General features: G+C 38.8%; 3 protein-coding genes and 1 long non-coding RNA gene across 5 annotated transcripts; 2 read left to right on the forward strand and 2 right to left on the reverse strand.

The window, feature by feature from the left end:
• The first annotated feature begins 79 nt into the window (after positions 1 to 79).
• Positions 80 to 6,582, forward strand: nelfcd (negative elongation factor complex member C/D). Of its 2 annotated transcripts, none has more exons than XM_056438229.1 (15): positions 80 to 512; positions 1,211 to 1,317; positions 1,455 to 1,564; positions 1,658 to 1,767; positions 1,910 to 2,017; positions 2,580 to 2,732; positions 3,230 to 3,360; positions 3,454 to 3,619; positions 3,703 to 3,837; positions 4,054 to 4,193; positions 4,864 to 4,978; positions 5,054 to 5,149; positions 5,238 to 5,378; positions 5,952 to 6,081; positions 6,260 to 6,582. In XM_056438229.1, the coding sequence occupies exons 1-15, from the start codon at positions 438 to 440 to the stop codon at positions 6,292 to 6,294; spliced, it is 1,752 nt and encodes a 583-aa protein (XP_056294204.1). In that variant the 5' UTR covers positions 80 to 437; the 3' UTR covers positions 6,295 to 6,582. The 2 variants fall into 2 exon arrangements, with proteins under 2 accessions (XP_056294204.1, XP_056294205.1); XM_056438230.1 differs by having other exon boundaries at positions 512 to 754.
• A 232-nt stretch (positions 6,583 to 6,814) lies between these two features.
• ctsz (cathepsin Z) lies at positions 6,815 to 15,124 on the reverse strand. Its single transcript, XM_056438233.1, has 6 exons — positions 14,872 to 15,124; positions 10,063 to 10,226; positions 8,728 to 8,907; positions 8,489 to 8,639; positions 8,159 to 8,321; positions 6,815 to 7,405 (listed from the first exon to the last, which is right to left on the reverse strand). Exons 1-6 carry the CDS (start codon positions 15,000 to 15,002, stop codon positions 7,280 to 7,282), a joined length of 915 nt encoding a protein of 304 aa, XP_056294208.1. The 5' UTR covers positions 15,003 to 15,124; the 3' UTR covers positions 6,815 to 7,279.
• LOC130208863 (uncharacterized) lies at positions 14,953 to 16,206 on the forward strand. The gene is made up of 2 exons (XR_008834493.1): positions 14,953 to 15,041; positions 15,761 to 16,206. It is a non-coding gene; the product is annotated as an uncharacterized LOC130208863 (long non-coding RNA).
• Position 16,207: 1 nt separating this feature from the next.
• On the reverse strand, positions 16,208 to 23,786 carry npepl1 (aminopeptidase like 1). Its single transcript, XM_056438232.1, has 12 exons — positions 23,581 to 23,786; positions 21,903 to 22,088; positions 21,507 to 21,677; positions 21,281 to 21,370; positions 21,094 to 21,175; positions 20,152 to 20,294; positions 19,241 to 19,318; positions 19,050 to 19,150; positions 18,799 to 18,922; positions 18,437 to 18,613; positions 17,308 to 17,418; positions 16,208 to 16,528 (listed from the first exon to the last, which is right to left on the reverse strand). The coding sequence occupies exons 1-12, from the start codon at positions 23,737 to 23,739 to the stop codon at positions 16,370 to 16,372; spliced, it is 1,581 nt and encodes a 526-aa protein (XP_056294207.1). The 5' UTR covers positions 23,740 to 23,786; the 3' UTR covers positions 16,208 to 16,369.
• Between the last annotated feature and the right edge of the window lie 574 nt (positions 23,787 to 24,360).

Raw genomic sequence — 24,360 nt, forward strand, 5'->3', positions numbered from 1 at the left:
TACACAAATTATTCCTTTTTATTCACAACAAAATAAGTACATGGAGTAGGCTACGTAGATCTCACTAAATTTACATATGTTTAAAGAAGTCTTTAGACCCGTATTTTTTTACCGTCAGGTTCTTGCGTTAATCACATAAAGGAGGTGAATTAATTATTAATCATTCAAAAATCATTTGGTTAAAATGTTTTTCTGTTTTGTTAATACTATAAAGACGCTGTCATTCAAAGTTAACGGATTGCCTGACAGGCCAAATTCAGGGGTTAGACAAGCGGGTTCATTTTGGGGGCGTGGCCTGACGCCATTTTCCTCCTGATGTTGTTAGCTGTTAGCTAACTAGCTATGCTAGCTGCTCATTGGTGAAACAAAGTCACGTCAAGATTTATATAATAAAGTTGGATTCTTGTAGCGAGTTCAAAGCTTCTCCTCCCGTCATCATGGACGAGGAATATTATAGCGGCGGCGGTGGTGGCGGCGGCGGGGACTGGGAAGGCACGGGGGAAGGTCCCATGGTGAGATGACGACTTGTTGCTGGTCGGAGTGTAACGTTAGGTAGCTAGCTAAGAAGCATTAGCTTAGCTGTAAGTGTACACTGCTCTCTTCTTGTTGTGGCAATACTACAGAGACAGTCAGCCTGCACACAGCTGATGTCCAGATGCATCGTTGTGTCCACACATGTGGTCCTCTTGGTTTGATCTCTGCAGCCTAGCCGCTCTCCTAGCCAGATGACTGTCACAGCTTGTGGACATGGACGGTAAAGTTGCACGGTCCTGTTACGAAGCCCCCTTGACTCGCTCCGTGCTGTTGAAGCGTGTCGCCGTCTGTAAACTGGCGCGGGAGGTCGGTTGTTCACGCAAACCTCTGACGGTCGGCTGCATAAGTCAAATCAGACGACTTCTGCTCGATAGCACCTTGTGTGGAACACGCATGCATTAAATTAGAGAGTACGTGAAGAAGGACCCTATATAATAATAATAATACATTAATTTTATAAGGCGCCTTTCAAGGCACTCAAGGTCGCCGTACAACATATTTAAAAATGGACACATATAGTAAGTTGTGCTAAGTTTAACGTTTTATTGAGCTGTGACACAGAGCATTAATCTACATTTTAAGGTGATTCGTATCTGTTAATTCAGTCCTATGACTCTAATCGTATGGAAATGATACACATAAGCATAAACACATCTGTCATTCCTCCTTTGTGAAGGATTATGTGGAAGGGGAAAATGATGGGAAAATCCAGAAAGATTGCCTTCAGAAGTTTTCCAGCAGGGATTACATCATGGAGCCTGCCATCTTCAACACCCTTAAAACGTAAGCATCTGCGTCAACAAACATCAACATTTTAACATGAGAAAGAGACTGCCAAATTAACTGCACAGGAGGACCAGTGTTTGTGAGGTGAGAGCAGTCATGATTCCTTACTGAGCATTTCATGATTTTTCTCGCAGGTATTTCCAATCGGGTGGCTCTCCAGAACACGTCATCCAGCTTCTCTCTGAAAACTACTCTGCTGTGGCTCAGACTGTTAATCTGCTGGCAGAGTGGCTCATCCAGATGGGTAGGTAGAAATCTACAGGATCCTTCAATGTTTTCTTATCTCATCCCATTGGTGGTCGTTCATTCATCTATAATTTCTTTATTTTGACTGCAGGTGTAGAGCCTGCTCAGGTCCAAGAGCGAGTAGAAAATCACCTCAAAAGTCTCCTGATAAAACACTTTGACCCCCAAAAGGCTGATTCTATTTTCACTGTTGAGGGAGAGGTGAGATTCCTCAACACTAGGTTGTCATTTTACAAATACCAGTGATCACAAAACTTCTTCCGAAACATCTTGTGCACAAATATTCATTTGTCATTGTTACATATAAGTGAAATCAAAACAATGCAGTCTCTTGTGTTTTCAGACTCCTGCTTGGCTCGAGCAGATGATAGCACACACTACGTGGAGAGATCTCTTCTATAAGCTGGCAGAGGCTCATCCAGACTGTCTGATGCTCAACTTCACTGTGAAGGTGCGGTGGTGGTGGTGGTGGTGGTGGTGGTGGTTGGTGGTCGTAGCAGTGAAGATGTTTAGGAGACGTCGTTGTGCTTATTATGCTTTAGAGTGGAGATTGTCAATATGAAATATTTGAAGTAACCAACATGTGATCTCTTTTAGTAATTTGTTGTAAAAGTAAGAATGAAGGGAAGCATATTATTGTATTACTCCCCTCATCAGATAATTAGAAAATAAATTAGTGATAATCGTTAAAATAATTGTTATGGGAATTTTCAAATTAAATCTACTAAAAGGTTTGCCCATTGAATATGTTTTCAAAGTTTCATATCACTGAAGAAGTAGCAATTTTAAGATTTGTATCCTGGTAACTTGTGATGGGCATTGGTCATTGTTTTGATATTCTGTAGACTAATGAATAATTGACACATCAAAATCATTAATAGTTTTTAAAGATCAATACGTAGAACTGCAGAAGCCTCTTTTATGTTGGGTTGAGCACTGGTTTGGTTTGTTCACGTGAACTGATGATTCAGAAGAGTCTCTCTGTGTGGGTCACATACTTTGTGTGTGTTCAGCTCATTTCAGATGCAGGATATCAGGGTGAGATCACCAGTGTGTCCACAGCGTGTCAGCAGCTGGAGGTTTTCTCCCGAGTATTGAGGACATCTTTGGCCATGCTGTTGGATGGAGGAGAAGAGAACCTGGAGAAGAACCTGCCAGAATTTGCTGTGAGGTTATATGCTGGATCACAAGTGAACGTTTCAATTATCCTGAAAACGGCAGTTTATCCAGATTCATTCAGAGATTAAACAGGACAATGTACGTTGTTGTTTTATAACCACTTATTTGGACAAACATTTCTATAAGATATTTTAAAAAATTATTTCGGGGAACATTAACTTTGAACCCTTGCATGATTGATATTTAATAACTGATACGATGATCATACGATTAGTCATATTAGTACATTTTATATAATTGTTAATGGAATCTCTCCATTTTGGACCATTCTGTCTGACAAAAAGAGTAAGAACAGCATTTACTTTTCTATTCTATATACATTTTATAGACATTATTATTATTTTCTTGATTATTTACCTAACTGTGTTAAATTAACACCGCATTACATAAAAGTGAGTCAGTAAATGTGATTTTCTGTTCCTCTGTTTGTGGCATGTGGCAATCTTTGCTCAGTTATTCAGAGTTGTTCTCTTCTCTCCTGTAGAAGATGGTGTGTCACGGCGAGCACACCTACCTCTTTGCCCAGGCGATGATGTCCATCCTCTCTCAGGAGGAACAAGGCGGTTCAGCTGTTCGAAGAATCGGCCAGGAGGTGCAGAAGTCAGCGCATGAGATGTAACTTTGTCTTTTTTTTTCACGAGAATCTCACCCTGAAGATAAAGATAAAGTGATCAGGTGGTGATTCTGTGGTTGTGGTTTGTATCACAGAGGTCAAGATGCCAGTCAGATAACCCTCGCGCTCGGCACGGCAGCAGCCTACCCTCGGGCCTGCCAGGCGCTGGGGGCCATGTTGTCTAAAGGAGCCCTGAATCCTGCAGATATCACAGTTCTGTTCAAGATGTTCAGCAGCATGGACCCGCCTCCTGTGGAGCTGGTGAGGACGGAGCATCTTTGACCCTGGTGGTATCCACTACATGCTGGTTACGGTGCTGACATATTTATCTTTCCTGTCTTTAGATCAGAGTGCCTGCCTTTCTGGACTTGTTCATGCAGTCACTGTTTAAGGCGGGATCAAAGATAAACCAAGACCATAAACACAAATACATTCACATCCTGGCCTACGCTGCCAGTGTGGTTGAAACGTGGAAAAAGGTGCAGAGATATTGGTCTATTATGTTGAATAAGTTGGAAACACAAAGTTTGGTTGGTTGTTCGACTAAATTTAACTGTCAGTTAAAACTGAAAACTGCCATAAGATAGGAAAGTATTGCAAAGTTCTTATTTACATGCATAATTCCCATGCTCATTTTGTTTCTTTATACCTCCCGGTCTAACGTTCGTTACGCCTTTCTTTCTGCTTGACCCCAGAACAAGCGAGTCAACATTAATAAAGATGAGCTGAAGTCGACGTCCAAGGCCATCGAGACTGTGCACAACTTGTGCTGCAATGAGAACAAAGGAGCCACAGAGCTGGTGGCTGAACTCGGCACTTTGTACCAGTGCATCCGGTGAGTCGACGACAAGATCTCCTTCCTCAAAAGCCTGCAACCTGTTCTTATTTTAAGAGGGGGAGTTTTTCTATATTATGGTCTATTGATGGTTGCAAAAGGCAAAACATGAATTAATACAATTGGATGGGATTGTGAATGCTTGGGAAAATAATTAATCAAATTAAAGTTCATAGAAAAACATAAGGGATAACTAGCTGATCCGACTTGTAAATATAAGTTTGATCTGGCGTAATACTCCACAATACTCCGGTTGTCTTAACTGTTTTTAATGTGTTGTACGGCGACCTTGAGTGCCTTGAAAGGCGCCTTATAAAATAAATGTATTATTATTATTACATTCAGGAAGGAATGAACATGGTTATTCATCGCTTTAAAAATCTCCAGATAAGCCTGATGCAAGTATATATTTAAATTACTTTGAGTGCCAACATGTTCAACAAGTATACCGTTTAATAAAATGAAACAAACAAAATAATAAACAAATTAGTTAGGTGTGATTTAAATTGGGAATAGATTAGCTTTTCGAAAAGTAAAGCTAATGCCCTCAGTGACAGCTTGTGTCAGTTTCCAACGCCTCTCAGTCACCACTTACCCTTTTTAAGTTGTATTTCAAACGAGTTGAGGTTCGCCATCCAGCCCTTCTCACTTCCTGTGTGTTTGAATTCAGGTTTCCAGTAGTTGCTATGGGGGTTTTGAAATGGGTGGATTGGACGGTGTCTGAGCCGCGGTACTTCCAGCTGCAGACGGACCACACTCCAGTACATTTAGCTTTGCTGGACGAGGTACAACATATCAGATTACTCTTTACGTGTTTTGAGACCGCAGTTAAAATCTAAATGAATGCTTCCTCCACACAGATCTGTACGTGTCACCAGCTGCTCCACCCGCAGGTCCTGCAACTGCTCATCAAGCTTTTTGAGACGGAGCACTCTCAGTTGGACGTCATGGAGCAGGTCTGTTCGTGTTTCTGTGACGCTTCTTATCCCAGTATACCTGTGTCCCCCCTCAGCTGACAGCGTGTTGGTTCCATCTCCCCCTCAGCTGGAGTTGAAGAAGACTCTGCTTGACCGAATGGTTCATCTGCTGAGCCGTGGCTACGTACTGCCTGTCGTTGGTTACATTCGCAAGTGTCTGGAGAAACTCAACACAGACATCTCTCTCATTAGATATTTTGTCACTGAGGTAAACACTTCCTTCTGATCTAGATTAGCGTTTAAGAGATGCATCTTGGGAAAGGAAGGGAACTCTGGTAACGTACATTACTTTGAGTATTTCCCTCCATCACAGAAGGTAAAGGGAGCCTGCAGATCCTGTCCAACTATGTTTTATACACTCAAGGCTCTAGGATGGTCTTCATCAAAGTTTCATCAATCTAAGATGCTTTGATTTCAGCTTTGCTCACCCGTACGTATGTAATAATTTGAGAAATTAAATGAAAACACCTTAAAGTTATCTCGTCATCATGAGAGTATTTAGCAGCTAAAGATATTTCCTTCAGCAGTTGGTTGAGACAAAAACAGCTAAATTAGAGTTAATACTAGTCTTAAATGCATCATTCATTGGCCTCAAATGAATATTTCTGCTGCTCCCAAAAAAGGTCATTGCAGTCTTTTAAGTTTAGTCGGGTGATAATAATAATTGAAAACTGGAATGTTTAACGACAGTTTATGAATATCACTTGCATAAACAGACCTTGAACAGCATCTTAAATCATTTGTAACTCAGTAATTCAACTGAAATATGTCTCTCTTGAAGGTGCTGGATGTGATCGCACCTCCATACACATCAGACTTTGTTCAGCTCTTCTTGCCCATCCTGGAGAACGACAGCATCGCAGGGACGATCCGCACAGAGGGCGATCACGACCCCGTAGCCGAGTTCATTGGTAAACGACGCGCTTACCTTTTTATGTCGGTACAATGCCATACTGGAGAGAGATTTCAAGTTTTCAGTATTGTGATCAAGTCTGATCAGTATATGCATGAACAAAACTAACTGTTTGTAATTTGTAAACTTCCTTTAGAAACATGTGCAGATAGATAATTCATTCTTTGTTCTTTCAGCTCATTGCAAGTCAAACTTCATCATGATTAACTGATAGTGAACTTGTTGGAGATTGTACAAAGAGAGACCCGACAGAGAAGATCAGTGATCAGCAAACGCTCTGCTCGACGTTGAAGCACATAGCTTGGGATGGACAGTTCAGTACGACCAAGGGAACGATTTGTTTCTGTTGCGGTAACAAACGTACCGTAAGTAGATCGACTGGTTGAAGGAAAAGCCTCTGGAGATGCAGCTAAACGTTTTCTTTTTTTCACTTGTATATTTGATTTTCTATATTTTCATGTTTGTTCAAGTGTTTTTTAAATAAAAACCTGATGTGCTTTTTTGCATCTGTCATGTCTGATGTCAATGAATATTGATAAAGCTCTGAAACCCCACGTACAGAGCTAAATCAGACCATTCATATGCACAGTGCAGAGCTAATTCATTTAATTTTGACAGCAAATACAACGGGCAAACTATATAATCAGGTTGCCATAGGAAGTGTTTTACAGCATGTTTCAGGCCTACAGAGGCAGTGATTCAAAGTCAAAGCACATATTTTGGGTTGAGGATCACTTTTAAGTGTTTATATTGACAAAAACAAAACAAGATTGCAATTGTTCTAAAATTCCCGACGTGTGATGAATGTGAACACAAAAAAGGAAATGACAGTTCGGCTGCCAGTGCATTTAAGGTCAACTTTAAAGTTGACCGTTTCTTTTAACAGGGTGAGGTGCAATTTTATAAATAAAATAATGCCACACTGAAGACTCACAGCAGTCGAGAACAAATTATAAATAGTCGTTAACATTGAAAACGTAATTTCTAAAAAGCTGTCAATGTCCTCTTGGGGAAACAAATCTAGTTGCATTGATTCAATCAGGTCTGATTTGACCCTTTATTTTGTGTAAAAATATATATCTGACAAAAATCTGAACTTATTCCCTTATCAGCATTTTACAAATATAAAAAAAGTTTCTCTGACAGGAAGACAACGAGTGTGCAGTAACAACCTCTGACACGGGGGCTGCTTTCCTCTACAGGTAGGCCTTGGGGACGACTGGGTCTCCGTACATGCAGTCCTCCTCCAACGCCAGGTTGTATGAGCTTCCACTTCCTCCCTTGTAGGCACTGGTCACGATCCTGAGCCAACCCTTCTCACCCTGGGGAATAAGGGGAATTAATCGGTCATCATTTTTCAAGCCAAAAAGCAAAACGTTCCTTACATCCAGTTTCTTAATTGACCACTTCTCTGTGTCCCGCCCATCGGATGCAGGCTGGCCAATCATAGCAGAGCATCTGCCAGCTCGGACAACTTTACGGCTCTGCTCCATAGACCACTGGCAATTCTTCATTTTCAGGCTGGTTTTATAGATTTAGAGCTAGTAATGATGAAGTGTTGTGTACAAGCATTTTATCGAAAGTGAGATCATATTAATTCAGGGAATGCAGTTTGTGACTGAAGAGTGGCCTCTTTGGTGTCGGAGCTCTCATAGCTCGATGCCCAGCAGTCGGGTTTAGTGACGTGTAAATTGTGAGGATTTACTGTTTGTCTTTTTTTTGTCATTGTAAGTTAAATAACTTTGGGTTTGTGGGTTGAACAACAATCAATTTGAAGATGTCACGTCTTACTTTTGGAATTACAATGTTAAGCAGTATTTGAACGCTTTGACATGGGGCTGGCTGCGTATGCTCCAGGAACATGGCCTGTTGGTCAAATCAGAGAACTAAAAACTAGGATATTTGTTCTTGAATTGTAAGTGTTTTAAGGGGGCTTTAAGTGACATGTTTTTGTAAACGGAATGAAAACGACTCGCTGCAAATTGTCTGTCGGGAAGCAGGGTATTTATTTTGATCATGTAGCCGACAGTCATTACTATGTTCACTGCGTGACGTTCTGTTTGATAACGACTTACCCACGGCTCTCCCCAGGAATTGCGTACAATCCAGTATTCAACGTCATCTTCCACTCCCCATCCCGCCACTGACACAATGTGATTGATGGAAGGATCCTCCTGATATTCAGAGTAGACACCTCCAGTGTAGGCATCCAGTTTTTCTGTGGCCATAATCCCACAGCTGTAGAAAACAAACATCACAGATTACTTGGTGAAGGTGAAACAATTAGTGAAATCATCAAGTGGTGAGCTGCTCCAGAAAACCATAATCAAATGTTCCACAGCGGTCTAATAAATCCGTTACAAAGCGGCTGCCTATTGCTCTTAATAAAAAAAGAAGGTGCACACCTGATTGGTCCTCTTGCGTAGATCTCTGCCATCATCTTCTTCCTCCCGCTGACACTTCCAAAATCTCTTACTTTCCACAGGGTGTAGTTCTTCACAATATTGCACACTCCAAAGGTGGTGCAGGTGCCACATTCATTGAAAGGTTTGCATTCTTTAGAGCGGGACACAGAACATGTTGCAGAATAAGACATGGTCGGTCGGTGATTGTAACATTACTTTGTGCACTGAAGTACACCTACTCTGGTCTTTAGCCTGGTAGTTGTTGCAGGTCTCATCTGGGATCCCGTGTTTGTTGGCGTACTCCCAAACTCCGCTGTGATCTCCTCCATGGCAACTGCCGGCATCACCGCAGTCGATCACATTCTGGACAGAGAGATAGGCAGACGGCCACGCTCCTTTCCTCTTAATGTTGATGCGATCTGGTGGGAGAGAAACCCCAAAGTGCGATATTGTTATGGTATACTCTATAAGGGCATTTTCATGACTTTGATTGTCCACTATGACTTGTGGCATATACCATCACATTTATGACAACCTTTCCTATGACTTTCTTATGACACATTTTACTATAACAGACTTATGACATACTTATACCATGACCTGTTCTGACACTTGACCTGCCTTTTCTTTCTTTTTTTACTAGAAATACTATACAATGACTTATGGTTTAGTTTTTTACACTTCACTATGCCCTTTTTATGGCAAACTGTACTACGGTATACTATTCCTTGATGATTTTAAATGTTCTATACTACATTTTAAATGTCATACTATCGTACCTCTTGAAAAAGGTAAAATAGTATACTCTACCATTACTTTTTTTGACATACTATGCAATTATTTTTGTATGACATACAATACTATGGCATTTTTCATGACACACTATAGTATGGCTTGTAATTATGATTACTTTACTTTAATTGAACATACTTTACGAAGACATTTTGAACTTTTCTTATGACATATTATACAATATTTTATCCTAAGACTTTTATGACATAGCTTACTATAACGTGTTAATGATATACTAGGATAGGTTTTTCATTAAAGTTTTACTATTTTATGGATTTTTAAGACAAGACATAGTACAGATTGTAATAGAAAATGACAATACTAGTTGTAGTATAGTATACCATTAACAATGACTCCTCCAGGTTGCAGGTTACATCAATGCCTGTCCAAAAGATCATCGGTTTATCTTTTCAGACATTTGTGTAAAATTGTCACAAATGGCATAAGAATTTTTGACCTATGGCAAAACAAATTGTTTTGTATGGCCACAGTGACCATGACCATTAACCACCTGAATCAAATCAGTCCATCCCTTAAGTCCATTTGGACGTTTGTTCAAGATTTAAGGAAATTCACTACAGCTGGTGTTGAGACATAAAGACAGTTGGTTCATTCTCACTTCTGTACAGAGGAAGTGGAATGCCCATCCTATGAATATATAAATATATATATATATAATCTGTCTGAACAGTCAGATGCGGTCCTGCTGTTCAACACCGTGACCAAACTACAATGAGTAAATGTTTTTACGTCCCTGATAGGAAAGTATTGTTGGTCCATACCTGCCATGGCACTGGTGCTGCCAAGGGCCCAGCAGGAGCCGCAGTACTGGGGGATGTGCTGGTTGCGGGTTGTGCTCACATAGTTGGTGCCATTGATGTTCCTCCAGTCCCATGATTTGGGCACTTCAGAAATGTTTAAATACTCATGAGGACGAGGAGCGGTCCTGTGAAAAAGGTGATACATACATGAGTTCTTAAGCAGCAACTTTATTTTAATTTGTTTTAAATATCAAAAAAGTATTAAATCTGGATTGGAATAATAATAAGTAGGTGCAGATACATTTTCTGTCAATCAACTCACCAATTAATTTACTAATTATTTAAGCCTGGATTATAGTTATACATCTATATGTTACTGTACTCTACTTTAGAAATAAACACATTAAAATACAGGGCTGATCCTGATGTGTATCTTAGACTTTAGTATTATTCTTCATCATACTATGTACCCGTTATGTAGAGTACTGGATAGCTTTAAAGCTGCATTCACATAATGTTGGGATATCAACTGCACAAAAAACATAATCTTGTAACATTAAATGCGATATATTGTGCTTTGTATCTTTGTTAACAAAGCAGTTTTTATGACAAAGTGTCAGTGTTGATTATTGATCTGTTGGGAATTTACACAGCTGTTTTCCTTTAAGTGTAGTTAGTTCACTAAGCCCCGTCATTTATAGAGTAATAACCTGATTTATAGAGTAATAACGTGATTTCTAGAGAGTAATAACGTGATTATTTGATAGAAATAATGTGATTTATAGATGGAAATAACGTGATTTGTTATAGTTATAATAGAGTAATAACGTGATTATAGATAGAAATAACATGATTTGTAGAGTTATAGAGTAATAACGTGATTATTAGACAGTAATAACGTGATTTTTAGATAGAAATAACGTGATTTGTAGAGTTATAATAGAGTAATAACGTGATTTGTAGTTTATAGTTGTTATTTTCATTTCCCCACAAGTATTAACAAATACAGGAAAGACATTAACGGTAAACCAAAACTAACTCGAGTTGATCAGCTGTCGTTCACGACCATCGACAGACTGCGGTCAAGCCAGCCGCCACTTCGAAAAACACAGTCAAGCCAGCCCGTACGATTTTTTTTTTTTTACACATATATATACCATTACGGTACGACGGTGTGAGCTGCTGTCTTCAAAATAAGAGAACGAACTTCCGAAACGTGAATGTGATAAACACGCCTTTAAAAGATATAATGAAATAAAGTAATTATTCCAATATTGGATATTCTGCTTTAGAATTTCAAAAAAAAAAGAAGACTTTTTCACTTCTGATTCATGGGGTACCTTCTAAATGAAAGCTTCATAAAGAAAATAATAGTAATATATTAATATTTGATATTTCTTTTTTGAAATCTGTATTTAAGTTTCTTGATAAAAAATGTGGTTGTGGTCTTGTAAATGGTGACCTCTGCTAGGATTATTATTCTTCTATTACTGTGTGTTTTTGAATGATGAATTAATTCAGTTAGCAAGAAACAAATATTATTAATATTATTTAATATTTGATTTTATTTTTAACAAAATCTGAAACTTTTTTAAAAAAAAGGTACAATGCAGTGTTGTTTGACCTCTCTTGGTTGAGATATTACTGTGTAGATTTTGAATAAATTCACTTTAAAGTTAGCGAAATCAATGATTAATATTATGGCAATATTTGGATTTTTTTAAAGCAAATCTGAAAACTTTTCAAAAAAAAACACTGCAGTCTCTTGTTAATGGTGACCTCTGCTAGAATATTGATATTTTTCATGAGATTTTGAATAATTTTCATTTTAAATTCAAAGAAAGATAAATAATAATAATAATTTTTAATATTATTTGTGTGTTTAAATAAATTGAAAAAGCAAATTCAAAAAAAAAAAACAAAGGTACACTGTTAATGGTCTACAGACCTATGAATATGAATATGATATTTTATGGAAGATATAATTGTGTGTGAATTGAATAAATTCACTTTTAAGAATTATTGCAATATTATAATTTTATTTTATTGCAATATTTGGATTTTATTTAAAAAAAATCTGAAACAAAAAAGGTAAACTGCACACTTAATGGTGTGACTCAGTGAGACCTGAATGATTAATTTCATGATTACTGTGTGTTAGTTTTGAATATAAATTCTTAAAGAAGTAAAATATGATTAATATTATGACAATATTTGGATTTTATTTAAAGCAATCTGAAACTTTTCTCAAAAAGTACACTGCAGTCTTGTTGTTATTGGTGACTCCTAGGTCCATGATTATATTTTCATGATATTACTGTGTTTTTTTTAAATAATTCACTTTAAAGTTAAAAAATAAATATTATTAATATAATATGATTATTTTTTATTTTATTTAAAGTGAAAAAAAAAGTTTCTTCAAAAAACTGCAGTCTTGTCTTTGTTAATGTGAATATTTTGCTAGACCCATTGAATATTTTCATGAGATATTACTGTGTAAATTTTGAATAATTAAAGAAATATGATTAATATTATGACAATATTTGGATTTATTTTAAGCAAATCTGAATATCAGCTAAATAACACAGGATCTCGTGGGAGAACATGAACATCATCACCATCAAAAAAAGGCAGCGGGTTCTTCTTCCTGACTGAATTGATGAACCTGACCACCATGGTGCATGGATGGTGCACTACATCATCATCATCCATCCTCTCCTCCTCCTCACCCACTGATCTGCAATGCACTGCAGCCACAGAGAAGGACTGAGCCAGACTGCAGCAGATCATCTGAGAGACTGAGGAGCTGATTGGCTGCATCCCTCTGTTTACCTGCTTCCACCCTGGAAGCAGCAAGGAAGAGCAAGCCTGACTCTGACTCACTCTCCCCCCACTGACTTCCCCCCCCAGCCACCCTTCCTTTTCTTACCTTTCCCTCATTAACACTTAAATACACTACACTAAAACTCTTGAAGAAAAAGAAAAAAAGAAAAAAATCTTCTTTTGTTTTTAACTATTTTTATATTTTATTTTATTGGTGCAGTTGTTGCCATATTATGACTACTTATCATGAGTAGATGTTAATTATGCTGTTGTTGTTGTTTTTTTACTTAATGTCTCAATCTTTGTTGGGAACTTGTTTTTTGAATAAAATTGGGGCAAATGAAAAATGTACTATATATTGCCAGCCTACATGGTTGGCCCCTTTTGGCCCCATTTGGGCAACCTGAAAAAGAAGAAAAAGCATGTTTAGAAAAACAAAAAAAAAAAAAAGAAAAAAAAAAAACAACTCACAACTCAGATTAAACACAATCACACACCCTCAACAAGTCCTGGTCAAATTAACAATTGTTAAGCCAATTAACTTGGTAAAAATGTCATCACAACATCATTGTAGCTGTCATCTGAATCTGCATTTCAATTTCAATTTAGAATTTAATAATTTTTAGGATTTTGGCCATTTTTATTTGTGCATATTCTGCATATAAGAGAGAACAAGCCCAAATTGGACCTTTTTGGACTTTTTTTGGGGCTACTAACTTCAGACCTACCTAGTTCTAAACCTTAGGGTCTCAGATTTTCTTCTTGAATTTGAAAAGGATAGACATCTCAAGTGACAAATAGTAAGTAAGACTTACAAATAGACTAAAAGAGAAAATACAAATTAAATAAGGATATATATTTTCTAGAGAGGAGTAAGGTCAGTGTGTTAATAAAGTTTAGTAGTGTTTGTGTTAATTTTTTTTTTTTTAATTTAAATAACTTCAAAATCTGAATTTCTTCAAATCTACAAAATATTGGGTCTAGCTGAGGTCACCAATAACAACAAGAGGTCAGGTACCTTTGAAAGTTTGAAAGTCTTTTGAGATTTTTTTTAAATTTTCGCTAACTTTTTTAAAGAATTTTTAAAAAAAACACATTCATGGACCTAGCTGAGGTCACAATAACAAGACTGCAGGTACCTTTTTTTGAGAAAGTTTCAGATTAAATAAAAATAAATATTGTTCTCTAACTTTAAGAAAGTGAATTTATTCAGAATATTTATTTCTCGCTAAGTTTAAAGTGAATTTATCAAAAATCTCACAGTAATATCTCAATATTGCCATAATATTAATCATATTTATTTCTTCTAACTTTAAAAGAATTTATTTAAAAAAAAGTAATATAGACTGCAGTGTACCTCTTTTGAAAAGAGTCAGATTTTTTTTTTAAAAAAAATCCAATTATTATAATATTAATCATATTTATTAAAGATGGGTCTAGCAGAGTCACCATTTAACAGACTGCAGTGTTTTTTTTTTTTGAAAGTGCCTCGCTAACTTTAAAGTGAATTTTCAAAAAATCTACAGTAAGACCTAGCAGAGGTCACCCTAACAAGAGACTGTTTTACCTTTTCTAATATTTGTTTCTCGCTAACTTTTGAATTGAATTTCAAAAAAACACACAGTAATATCTCATGAGAATAATCATGGGCCTAGCAGAGTCAACTTACAGATTTGCTCAAAAAAATATCAAATATTGGAAATATATATATATTATTTTCTTTATGAAGTGCTTTTCAGTCTATCACTATATCTGTATTTAAAGGCGTGTTTCGTCATATCACGTTCACCGGAAGTTCGTTTCTTTTTTTGAGACAGCTTTCACGCTCGTAACGTAATGTATACTGGTAAAACAAAAAAAAAAAAAAAAAATCTTGGCTGTTGTGTTTTTGAAATCGACAGCTAACCTTAGCTCTCATTCTGGATACAGAGACGTTTCCCGCCGCTAACAAGTTGATGCTTCGTAATTCTTCTCAACCTTTTTTATTTTTTAAATATGTCAACTTACATCTGTCCAAAGTCGTCTCTTCTCGCTGAGCGGACATAGCACGGCTGCTTCTGGTTGAAAAACACTCCGGCACTCACCCCGGACAGCACGACTGAAAACAGGACCGCTAAACCTAAACCCGGCCCACACATCTTCAACTCCGAGATGAATTGAAATCGTTCTTTAACAAAGTAAGTAACGTTCAGGAGGAGAGTGAGTCGGCAGCAGAGACAGACTGAACTGTTTCTACGTTTATATCCAGTGAAGACAAACCGGTGCCTTCGGTCACGTGACCAATAAATCACATGTTTTACTAGGAAGTCACACGTGCTTCGCCCCTGAAGAGGAACCCGTAACTGTATAGAGGACACGCAGAACAACTTTCATAATGTCCTTTCTCCGCAAGACTTTCCCGATGTTTTGCTTTAATAAAGGCAAAGCCCCCTCTATAGACATAAAATCCAATAGGCCTATAATGTAACACTGCATCATTTCAATTTGATTTAACCATCAGTGTGATATCAATAGTACGGTGATTTTGACTGATTACTGTTCTTGTTTGATAATCCATAATAAACTGTTTTCATCTCCGATACTCAAACTCCCTTAACACCTGGTAATGGACATTATGTAGCTACCTGCAATAGCACACTTAGAATTAGTTTTATTTAATTCTGATGCCAACGGTCTGTTTGAGTCTAAACATGTAACTAATGACCGATTGATGTCGAGTGTTCATAAAACGAGTGAATCTGGCAAAGGTAACATCCATGGTGTCATGTTACGACATACTGACATTGAATTTAAGGACAATACAACTTGAGGTTTGGAGTGTGCAAGTTAATTATTGACCGAGGAAAAGAAAAAAGGAGCTGAATTTAGGGTCCACTTTTCTAACTGAGTCTCTCAGCAGGTGGATGTCTCCAAAGAACTGCTCCACAGCCCTCGACTCCAGATACCTTCGTCAGCGTTTCACTTCACACGTCAGATGGCAGGAATAGATGATTGTCACAAGGGTGGCGTAACATCATACATGAGCAGAACTCTGTCGAATACTTGAACTTGGTCAACAACTTGTTTATGTATTTTGTGCTTATCAATTACTCATGTGACAACATTGAACACCATTACCAGTAAGCACTTACACAAGTTTGGTTCAGAAATTAGACGAACTAGAAGTAAACAAAGCGCAGTGGTCAACAAAAAACAAAAAGAGCTTTACTGATCCCAATGCAGTATTTTTCACAAACATGTATGCTATAAGCCTTAGTTTGCAATAATGTATCAAAGATACAAAATATTTCATAATAATCAATGGTGACTACGGTTTATCAAATACATTATACAAAACACCTGGTTCTGTTGATTGACAGATTTATTCAGTGGGATTTATCAAACACAGGAAGTTGGATCACAGTTAAAAACTCTTGAACTAACTGGATGAGCACTTTCTTCAACGGTCTGTCAGCGGTGCGGTCAGGAGGTAAACCGCTGCGTCTCCTACACCAGTCTGCGTCTCCTACACCAGTCTGCGTCTCTTGCAGTCACGCTCCATCTGGTCTCCCGACATGTTGGCGGCTTGGCCCAGAGGAGACACTTGGTTCAGCATGGGGTCGTCTGAAGCCTGGCCAAACAGCGCCATTAGCAGAGCAACGCCAAATCCTGTGGCACGCTCTCCCTGCAAACACAGAAAACAAGGATAAGATTTGAGCTGCATGGCCATAACCCTACCCGTTCTCTTCTCAAGGTAACGGTCATCCAAAATGAATGTGACTGAAACGTGAAACAATGTTCGGTCTAAAACACAATCCTCAAAAATGTTACGACAAGGAATTTGTTGAATTATTTCTTAGACAAAACAATGAACTGGTGATAAGAATAGATAGATGTGTATGTTTAGGTCACACAGCACAGCATAAGTGATTACTTTAAACTCTATTTTTTACGAGCTGAACCACAAGATCATGACACAGCAACGGATTTTTTACAACTTTTTTTACATGAGAAGCTGACACAATCCTGACACCTGCAGAAAAGTTGTAAAGAGTTGTAAAAGTATATATGAGGTGTAATTGAGTCACAAAGCAGTCACGCTGCTTTTTTTTTTCTTCCTTCAAAAGCTGCAAATATGGGGACCGATTTTTAGATTATTTTTCATTCAGTGGGTTTTATTTTCCATCTTGTGTTGTGCAATTTTATTAATTCAATCTTATTTGTATTTATATTTTATTACGTAGGTTTATTTTTTATATCATCTTCCTTGTTTTATGTTCATTTCATGTCTATTTTTTCCATATTGTAATGCTTTCTGTTGCATTTCTTGTATGCAAATAGCTATACTATTATAGTATGTAATACTAAAATCAAGTCATTACATAATTGGCACCAGGGTAAAAAGTCTGAGTGCCAACTGATTGCATAATATCCATCAGCAACACCAAACCCAGAGTTACTCACAGCATGGACAGGAGAGGCCATGTCAACATGGACCCAGACACCCGGCCAATCAAAGCCCAGGTGGGAGCCAATGAAGAGGCCAGCACAGGAGCTCTGGGCGTTCTCACGGTCCTACCAAAACAAGAGAAGCATGATTAATATCAGCAAGCCCCAATAATACATTATAAAATCAGTCCTATTTGAAATACGTAGTAATCTATACACTACCTTCTGTTGCAGTTTTTCAAAGTGCTAGTTCACAGACGATGCTGTCGTCCCAAATCAAAATATGGTGCCCATTTGTTTGCAGATTTACTACAAATCAAAACTTCAGCAAAACAAGAAACTCTGTACATTGGAGCAAAAGCCTGTGCCGACATTAAATGAACCAAGCACAATGTGCAAAAGATACGCGAGATGCAAAGTACAGAGCTATTACATTGGAAAATGTAAAAAAACAAGTGTCAGTGTCAGTAAATGTAGTGCTGAACGATGAATCTCACTTTCATCGTCACTTGCAATATATACATGAGTGATAAACACACTGCGAAAGAAAAAAATGGCTATGGGTAATTTAATCTGCTCCGTTTGCAGTCTTTGCTCCACCAATACGGTTTGAGACCAGCAGAGCCGTTAGCTCGGCGAACCGTTTCAAACTGTGAGCAATTTGGTCGAGTCGCCTCTTCGTGGAGACTCTGAATGACGTTAGTGCCAGCTAGGAAGCAGTGAAGTGTACACTGCTTACTAGTAGTGAAGGGTGGAAGGGAAGGAATGGAACAGGGATGTGCTGCTGTTGACAAGGTAATAAAGTAATTCAGTGTTTCTGTCTTAATGCAGACTAAGGAGCTTTCATGTAACTACCATCACAAAGAATAGATGCAATGTAATGTAGAGTTTATATAGTGACTTATTGTAATAACTAATGTTGTGTTTCTGCTCAAGAAACATTTTGCCTAGTTATACATCTATACAAAAATATGTATATCTAATCAGGTTCAAAACTTAAAGGACAATCAAGCTGACACTTCGATAGTTGTTTATTATTCGCAAGTCATATTCAACAATATCAGTGCAAATTGCTGATTTGCCACATATCGTGCAGGCCTTATTAAAGCATTTGGTTTAGATGAACTTAAAGTTGGTCACTTACTGCCACAGAGTTCTTCATGTCAGCCAAGGCAGAGTTGAACTCGCTGAAGTGCAGCTCAGGGCAGTAGACCAGAGGGTGAGCGAGATCTCCGCTGCTGCGGCCGGCGCGCACACATGCAACCTCCCACTGCTCGTTGTTGGTCATCACTGCTGCGTGGTACTTCCCCGTGGAGACCCCCTGGACAACGGAAACAAAAAGAAGTTTTAAATACAAAGACAAGTTGGTTCTGGTCCCATCAGGGGCTATGTTGATAATAAAACCATGCCAATATTTTGAGTCTATTTCTATCGGAAAAAAATTATACTTCAGTACATATTTGCCATTAACAGTTTAACAACAGTCTCTAAGTGGCCGTCACCCACCTGTGCCCCCGTCAGTGTGGCCATGTCCAGAATAATATCAGCCGACAGGTCTTTGCTGGCATACACCACTCCATCAGCCAGCACCAGCCGGCCCTCTGCATCAGTGTTATTGATCTCCACAGTCCTGAGGATAAAGACACACAAATGACATTAGTTTGTTTATACCACTGCCCACCTTCATTTCTTTTGATTTAGCATGGAACATTAAAATCAGTTGCACACATTAATATTATTATCAAAGAGAGTCTCACTTTCCAGAGTAGAGAGTGTGGATGTCATCAGGTCGTGTGGCTGTGGGTCCAACTGCATTCTCTGCGAGGCAAAACACTGCATGGAGGTTATCCTTAAAGCCCTTGAGCAAACAGAGGAGAGTAGGATTCAAACGACTCTTCTGCAGAGAATCGGAGGTGGCAGCTGCTGGGGGGTTCATCCAAAAGCTCACCTGTTTAATAGTAGCACTGAAAGCTCCCAGAATGGCAGCAGCTCCACCACAGTCTCTTTTCATCCCTGGCATTGAGGTCTAGATATAAAATAAATTAAAACATATTTACGTATTTATGTGATTGAAGGAGATTTCATCTCTGATGTCACTCCGATGCTGCATCTCTAGAACGTATTGACCTGCAGAGTGACCAAGGAGTCTATGTATTTACAGCCAGAAAGCTTTACATACTGGTTCCATGCAGAATAAGTAAGCTCTGTCTTTCTATTCGCATGACACGTGCATGCAATGGCGACTACGTGTTAACATGTGAACAGATTGCTGTGAATAGGCTTAAAGATTAACAGATCAGGGGTGTCGCGGCGTGCATGTTCGATGATCACTAAGACGACTGAAGGGTTCAGCATTTTGAAGGCGGACAGTGAAGGGGGCCGAACATCTTGTGCTGTGGTGGCACTGCCGGTGAACACGGAAGGTGTTGTGTGGTTCAAGCCGTAAAATTATTTCAGTCTATATGATCAAATTGAGCGGCACAACAACACATTTTGGAGCGCACAATGCTTTTGTTTGTTCGAGTGAAGCAGATTACCATGCTGTAAAATAAAGTTTACAATTGAATGAAAATAACACCATGATTTAGTGACTAAAACACACTTTACAAGTGCAATAAATTGATGAAACCATGTATGAATGTGCTTTAGTGCCCAATATCTCCTACATTGCAAATCTTATATAAGACACAAGACAAAAGCACATTTTCACACACACCTGCAGTCAAAATCTAATGTTAATCTCAGTTGCATGCGGAGAGCTAAACCATAGGAATGATCCTCAGATTGATTGAACTAGATCATTATTGGAGTGATTTTCCCAAAGACATGACCATGACAAAAAAATTTTGAGATGCATACCTTCCCCTTGATGCTGAGTCCTCCAGTGTCATACACGATGCCCTTGCCCACCCACGCAATGGTTTGGGTTGCACCATCTGGTTTGTGGCTCAGCACCACTAATGCAGGAGGATGCTCGGCCGCCTTGCCAACTCCATAAATACCTGACCAGGTACAGAGAGGGCAAACAGATACATCATTGTAAGCACCATAGGATTTGTCATCTCTTGGATCTTTATGGATATACATATCTATAGAAGACCTCCAGTTTCCCCAATATTGAACATAAGTATCTTACAAATAATTTGAATTCCAAGGATAAAGTTACACTGGCTTTAATGAAGATGTTGAGGCAAAGTGTAATAAAATCAGTTAGGAGTTCAGCATAATTATCTTATGCAAAGAGAATTCATTTTTATCTTCTTAACACTATATGAACATCAACCACAAAAACGTGGTAGTAAATATGTATCTAGGCACAAAATATTTTTGAGTTTGAGTTTTTAAATGAACAGTTGCACAACTGAAGTTCTCCCCGTGGAAGCGTGGGTTCCCTCCGGGTTCTCCGGCTTGCTCACAAAATCCAAAGACGTGCAGCTTAATTGGAGACGCTAAAATTGCCCGTAGGTGTGAACTTGAGCGTAAAATGTTGTTCGTCTCCACATGTGCCCTGTGATAAACTGGCGACCGGTCCAGGGAGAACCCTGCCGTCACCTAATGTCATGATCGGCTCCAACGGCCCCGTGACCCTAAATAGGATAAGCGGCATGGATAATGGAACATATGAAGTTATCAACATTTTGAGCATACTTAGCTGCTTTTGTTTTAAACGACTTTAGGCTTTTTTTTTTTTACAACAAAAAATTATCAAAAAAGGCAGCATACAGTAAATCTGAATTAGTTATTGAAAAGGCAAGTTGTCAAAATAATCACAGACAAGGGAGTCATCTACAGACACAGTACCTCCAAATCCTCTTTTTTTCAGCTCCTCTCCACGAATGATCACTGGAGTTATTCCAAGATCAGTGCCCACAGCCGTTATCTCCTGAAACCACAATGATTTTCTGTGAGAGGGGGCTGCAGCAAAGTAACTGGAACCAAGTGACCGTAGTAGATTCAACAACAGTTACAGATAAATAGTTTCACTTACATCTAGGAAGTGATCTGTATTCATTTCATTGCATGGTGTGTCCACAATCCGAGCTGCCAACCTCACTCCATGAGCAGCGTTGGAGAGACACTGAACAGAAGAAAAGCTTTCAGCTATGGCCGACTGCAGCCAACATGAACAACAGATGTTTACAAACATGCTTTTTCAAAGTAGCGTCTTCAAGGCACTGACAAATTGCTTTAAAAAGAAAATGATAGATGCATACCTTAAGTTCGGCGACTCCAAGAGAACTGCTCTCTTGCCCGACAATCACAATCTCCACGGTGACGTGTTTCTTCTCAGCCCTGCGCAAAGATGTAGAGCGGCGAGAGAAAATGGGGAAAGTCCTGGCAATGGCACAAGAGCACGCAAACACGTCTGAACGCTCACACACCATCTGGAGATGAAAGAAACACTCATATCAGCCACTCGGTCACACAAGACGTCTTTCTACTTAATGACCCAGATTCAAGGGCCACAGGGCTCCCAGAAGGAGTCATAGACAGGATAGTATCCTGATCTAAAAGGGCTCCTTAAGGAGGTGGAAAGGAAAATGAAATATGCCCCACATCTTACAACTGTTGTGTTACAAGCAAGAACGACTAAGACGGAAGATACTGACCACAATGCAGCGGTTGTTCCCTCCAGGAAGGCAGGACTGGACCAGACGGGACACAAAGAGGGCAGAAGACTGGCTGTTGTGCCTGCTGACCCGTGAAGGAAGGGCGGCCACCACAGCATGGTTGAGGTACAGAGGGCAGCTGTCCGTGGGGTTTGGGTTCAAAGCACTCAGGGCTGCCTGCCAGATCTGAGAAAACATGGAAGAAAACGGGCTAATTGATAAGTGACTTTTTTGTGTGCGTCTTATGAGATGGTATACTGAATTTAATTGCACTAAAGACTTTTGGCCAGGCAATAAAAGCAAGTTGAATTTATCACCTTGGACTTTGAAGAATGCATGTGGGTCTGTTTTAAACCAATTTTGAAGACGGAACCTACTTTAAAAATGTTTTACACATTCCTCTTGATAACAAAAATAAATCCTCATAGACTCCTGGTAGGTCCTGTCATTTGTGCCTCGTCCGCAGACATCCAGGGCAATCACTCCATAGATTAGTGTGTGGAAGGTAGAGAGCTCTCACTCTTGATGAATGCTCAACATCTGGACAGACCACAAGCAACTGGAATGCGAGTGGACAATGCGAGGAGGATTTTTAAATATGTGATTCTTCAAAGTGTCACCAAGTTTGCAGACAATGTCCCAATTACCAGCTCATGTGAGGAAAAGACCTTTGAACATGTGGACGAACTAGATTCTGACAGGAAGAACAATCAAATTGGTGAATGATTGTCAGGGGATATTGAGAAGCTCTGGCAATAACAGCAACACTTTCCTTTCCTTGACCTCACAGAGTCTCTTAAGTCCCTCTTTATAGTGCGACTGCCATCTTTGCACAACCATATCTCTGTCGCGTTTGGTCCAGGGTCGAAAATACACGAGGGCAAAGGGCAAAACTGCCCCGAAGAAATATAATTTTGCCTGTAATATCACTAGGTGTATAATTTCCTCTAATAACTATGATAATTTAAAAGCGTTTTGTTTTTGTTCTTTGTGTGTCCTATCTGTATTGCCTGTACTGTACACAAAACAAATCAATAAATATAATTTTTAATTATAAAAAACAAAGAAATAAGTTATAATTGTTAATAGTTGTTTAGAAAAAGGTAATCACAATAAATAACCCAAAAGAAATAATACAATTGAATGATTTTGAATTTGTAGACTACTGCCTAATAGTGTTATTATTGCAATTTGTATGACAATTGCTCATACACTGTAAGCCTATTTTTATTTTTTTAACAAAGATTAAATGTTATTTGACAAGTTTAAAAAAGTGCCCCACATTTTAAAGGCCCCTGAGTTTCAGTCAATGGGGACAAAACTGCACCCTAATAAATATGCAACTGTCCTTCCGTGGTTTGGTCTGATTCACGTCAGTGCGACTTATGAGAGTTAACGTTACTTGAACTGGATGCCACCGAGTTTAAGACTTTAAATTAATCGAACGGCAAAACAATAACTCTCACCAATAGTATAAATAATGAACCAATACATTGTACCATAATAAGTGAATTCAGTTCGGTACTATTTCAGAATTGACTCATAAACCCGGAACCAGTTCACGTGCCCAAGTGGTGAACGTTACATTCATTCAACGTTAGCTAGCGCTACTGGTGTTAGCTTAGCTTAACGTCAGCTGTCACTTAACAACATGAATTTAATCATTCACAATACGTACCTCTTTGCTGACGGCCGGCTGCAGTTTTCCTTTCACTTGGCTCCATCCGACTTTCTGCAGGCTGCTCTGCTGTCCGACGATCAGGACAGGGCGACTCTGCGGCTCGGAGTCACCGGCTGAAGCCTTAAACTCCAGCACCACGTCCGCCATCTTTGCCATCAGACAGTCAGACAGGCAGTCATTCAGGCAGACAGGCAGTCATTCAGGCAGACAGGCAGTCATTCAGGCAGCTATCGGCGTGAGACCGGCACGGTGAAGTGCGCGAGCCACTGTCGTTCACTGGTGCTTCTATCGGCGACCTGCCAGAACTACACGATACATCTTTTCTCCTTTAAAAAAAATATTTTTGTATAAACGTTACCTCATTAAAATACAAATTATATCACATCTCGTTCTGTCTTTGAACATTTACATGTAATATTAATGCAACTGTATGCAAATATCCTGCAATCATGGCTCTTGGACAGTAGCCTACTACTTGTATCTTACTGTGTGCACACTTAACATGATGTGGAATGGCAGGGGTCTCCAAATCAATAATGTTTGATTAGTTGTAATAATACAATCTATTATTCAAAACAAACACTTATTGTTGAAATACATATTCATTCAAGCAAATATTCTGAGGATTTAGTTTGACTTTTCATTAAATGTAAAGCATCCAAACGGGGTCATTCCTCTAGTTATTTGAATTGTACCCTTCATTGTTTGCTGTTTTTCATATTTGTACATTGTAACTGTAAATACCAACTCAGGTGTTGGGGTGGGGGGATCATCAAA

Source organism: Pseudoliparis swirei, chromosome 18, assembly GCF_029220125.1.
Source record: "Pseudoliparis swirei isolate HS2019 ecotype Mariana Trench chromosome 18, NWPU_hadal_v1, whole genome shotgun sequence".
Classification (NCBI taxonomy): Eukaryota; Metazoa; Chordata; class Actinopteri; order Perciformes; family Liparidae; genus Pseudoliparis; species Pseudoliparis swirei.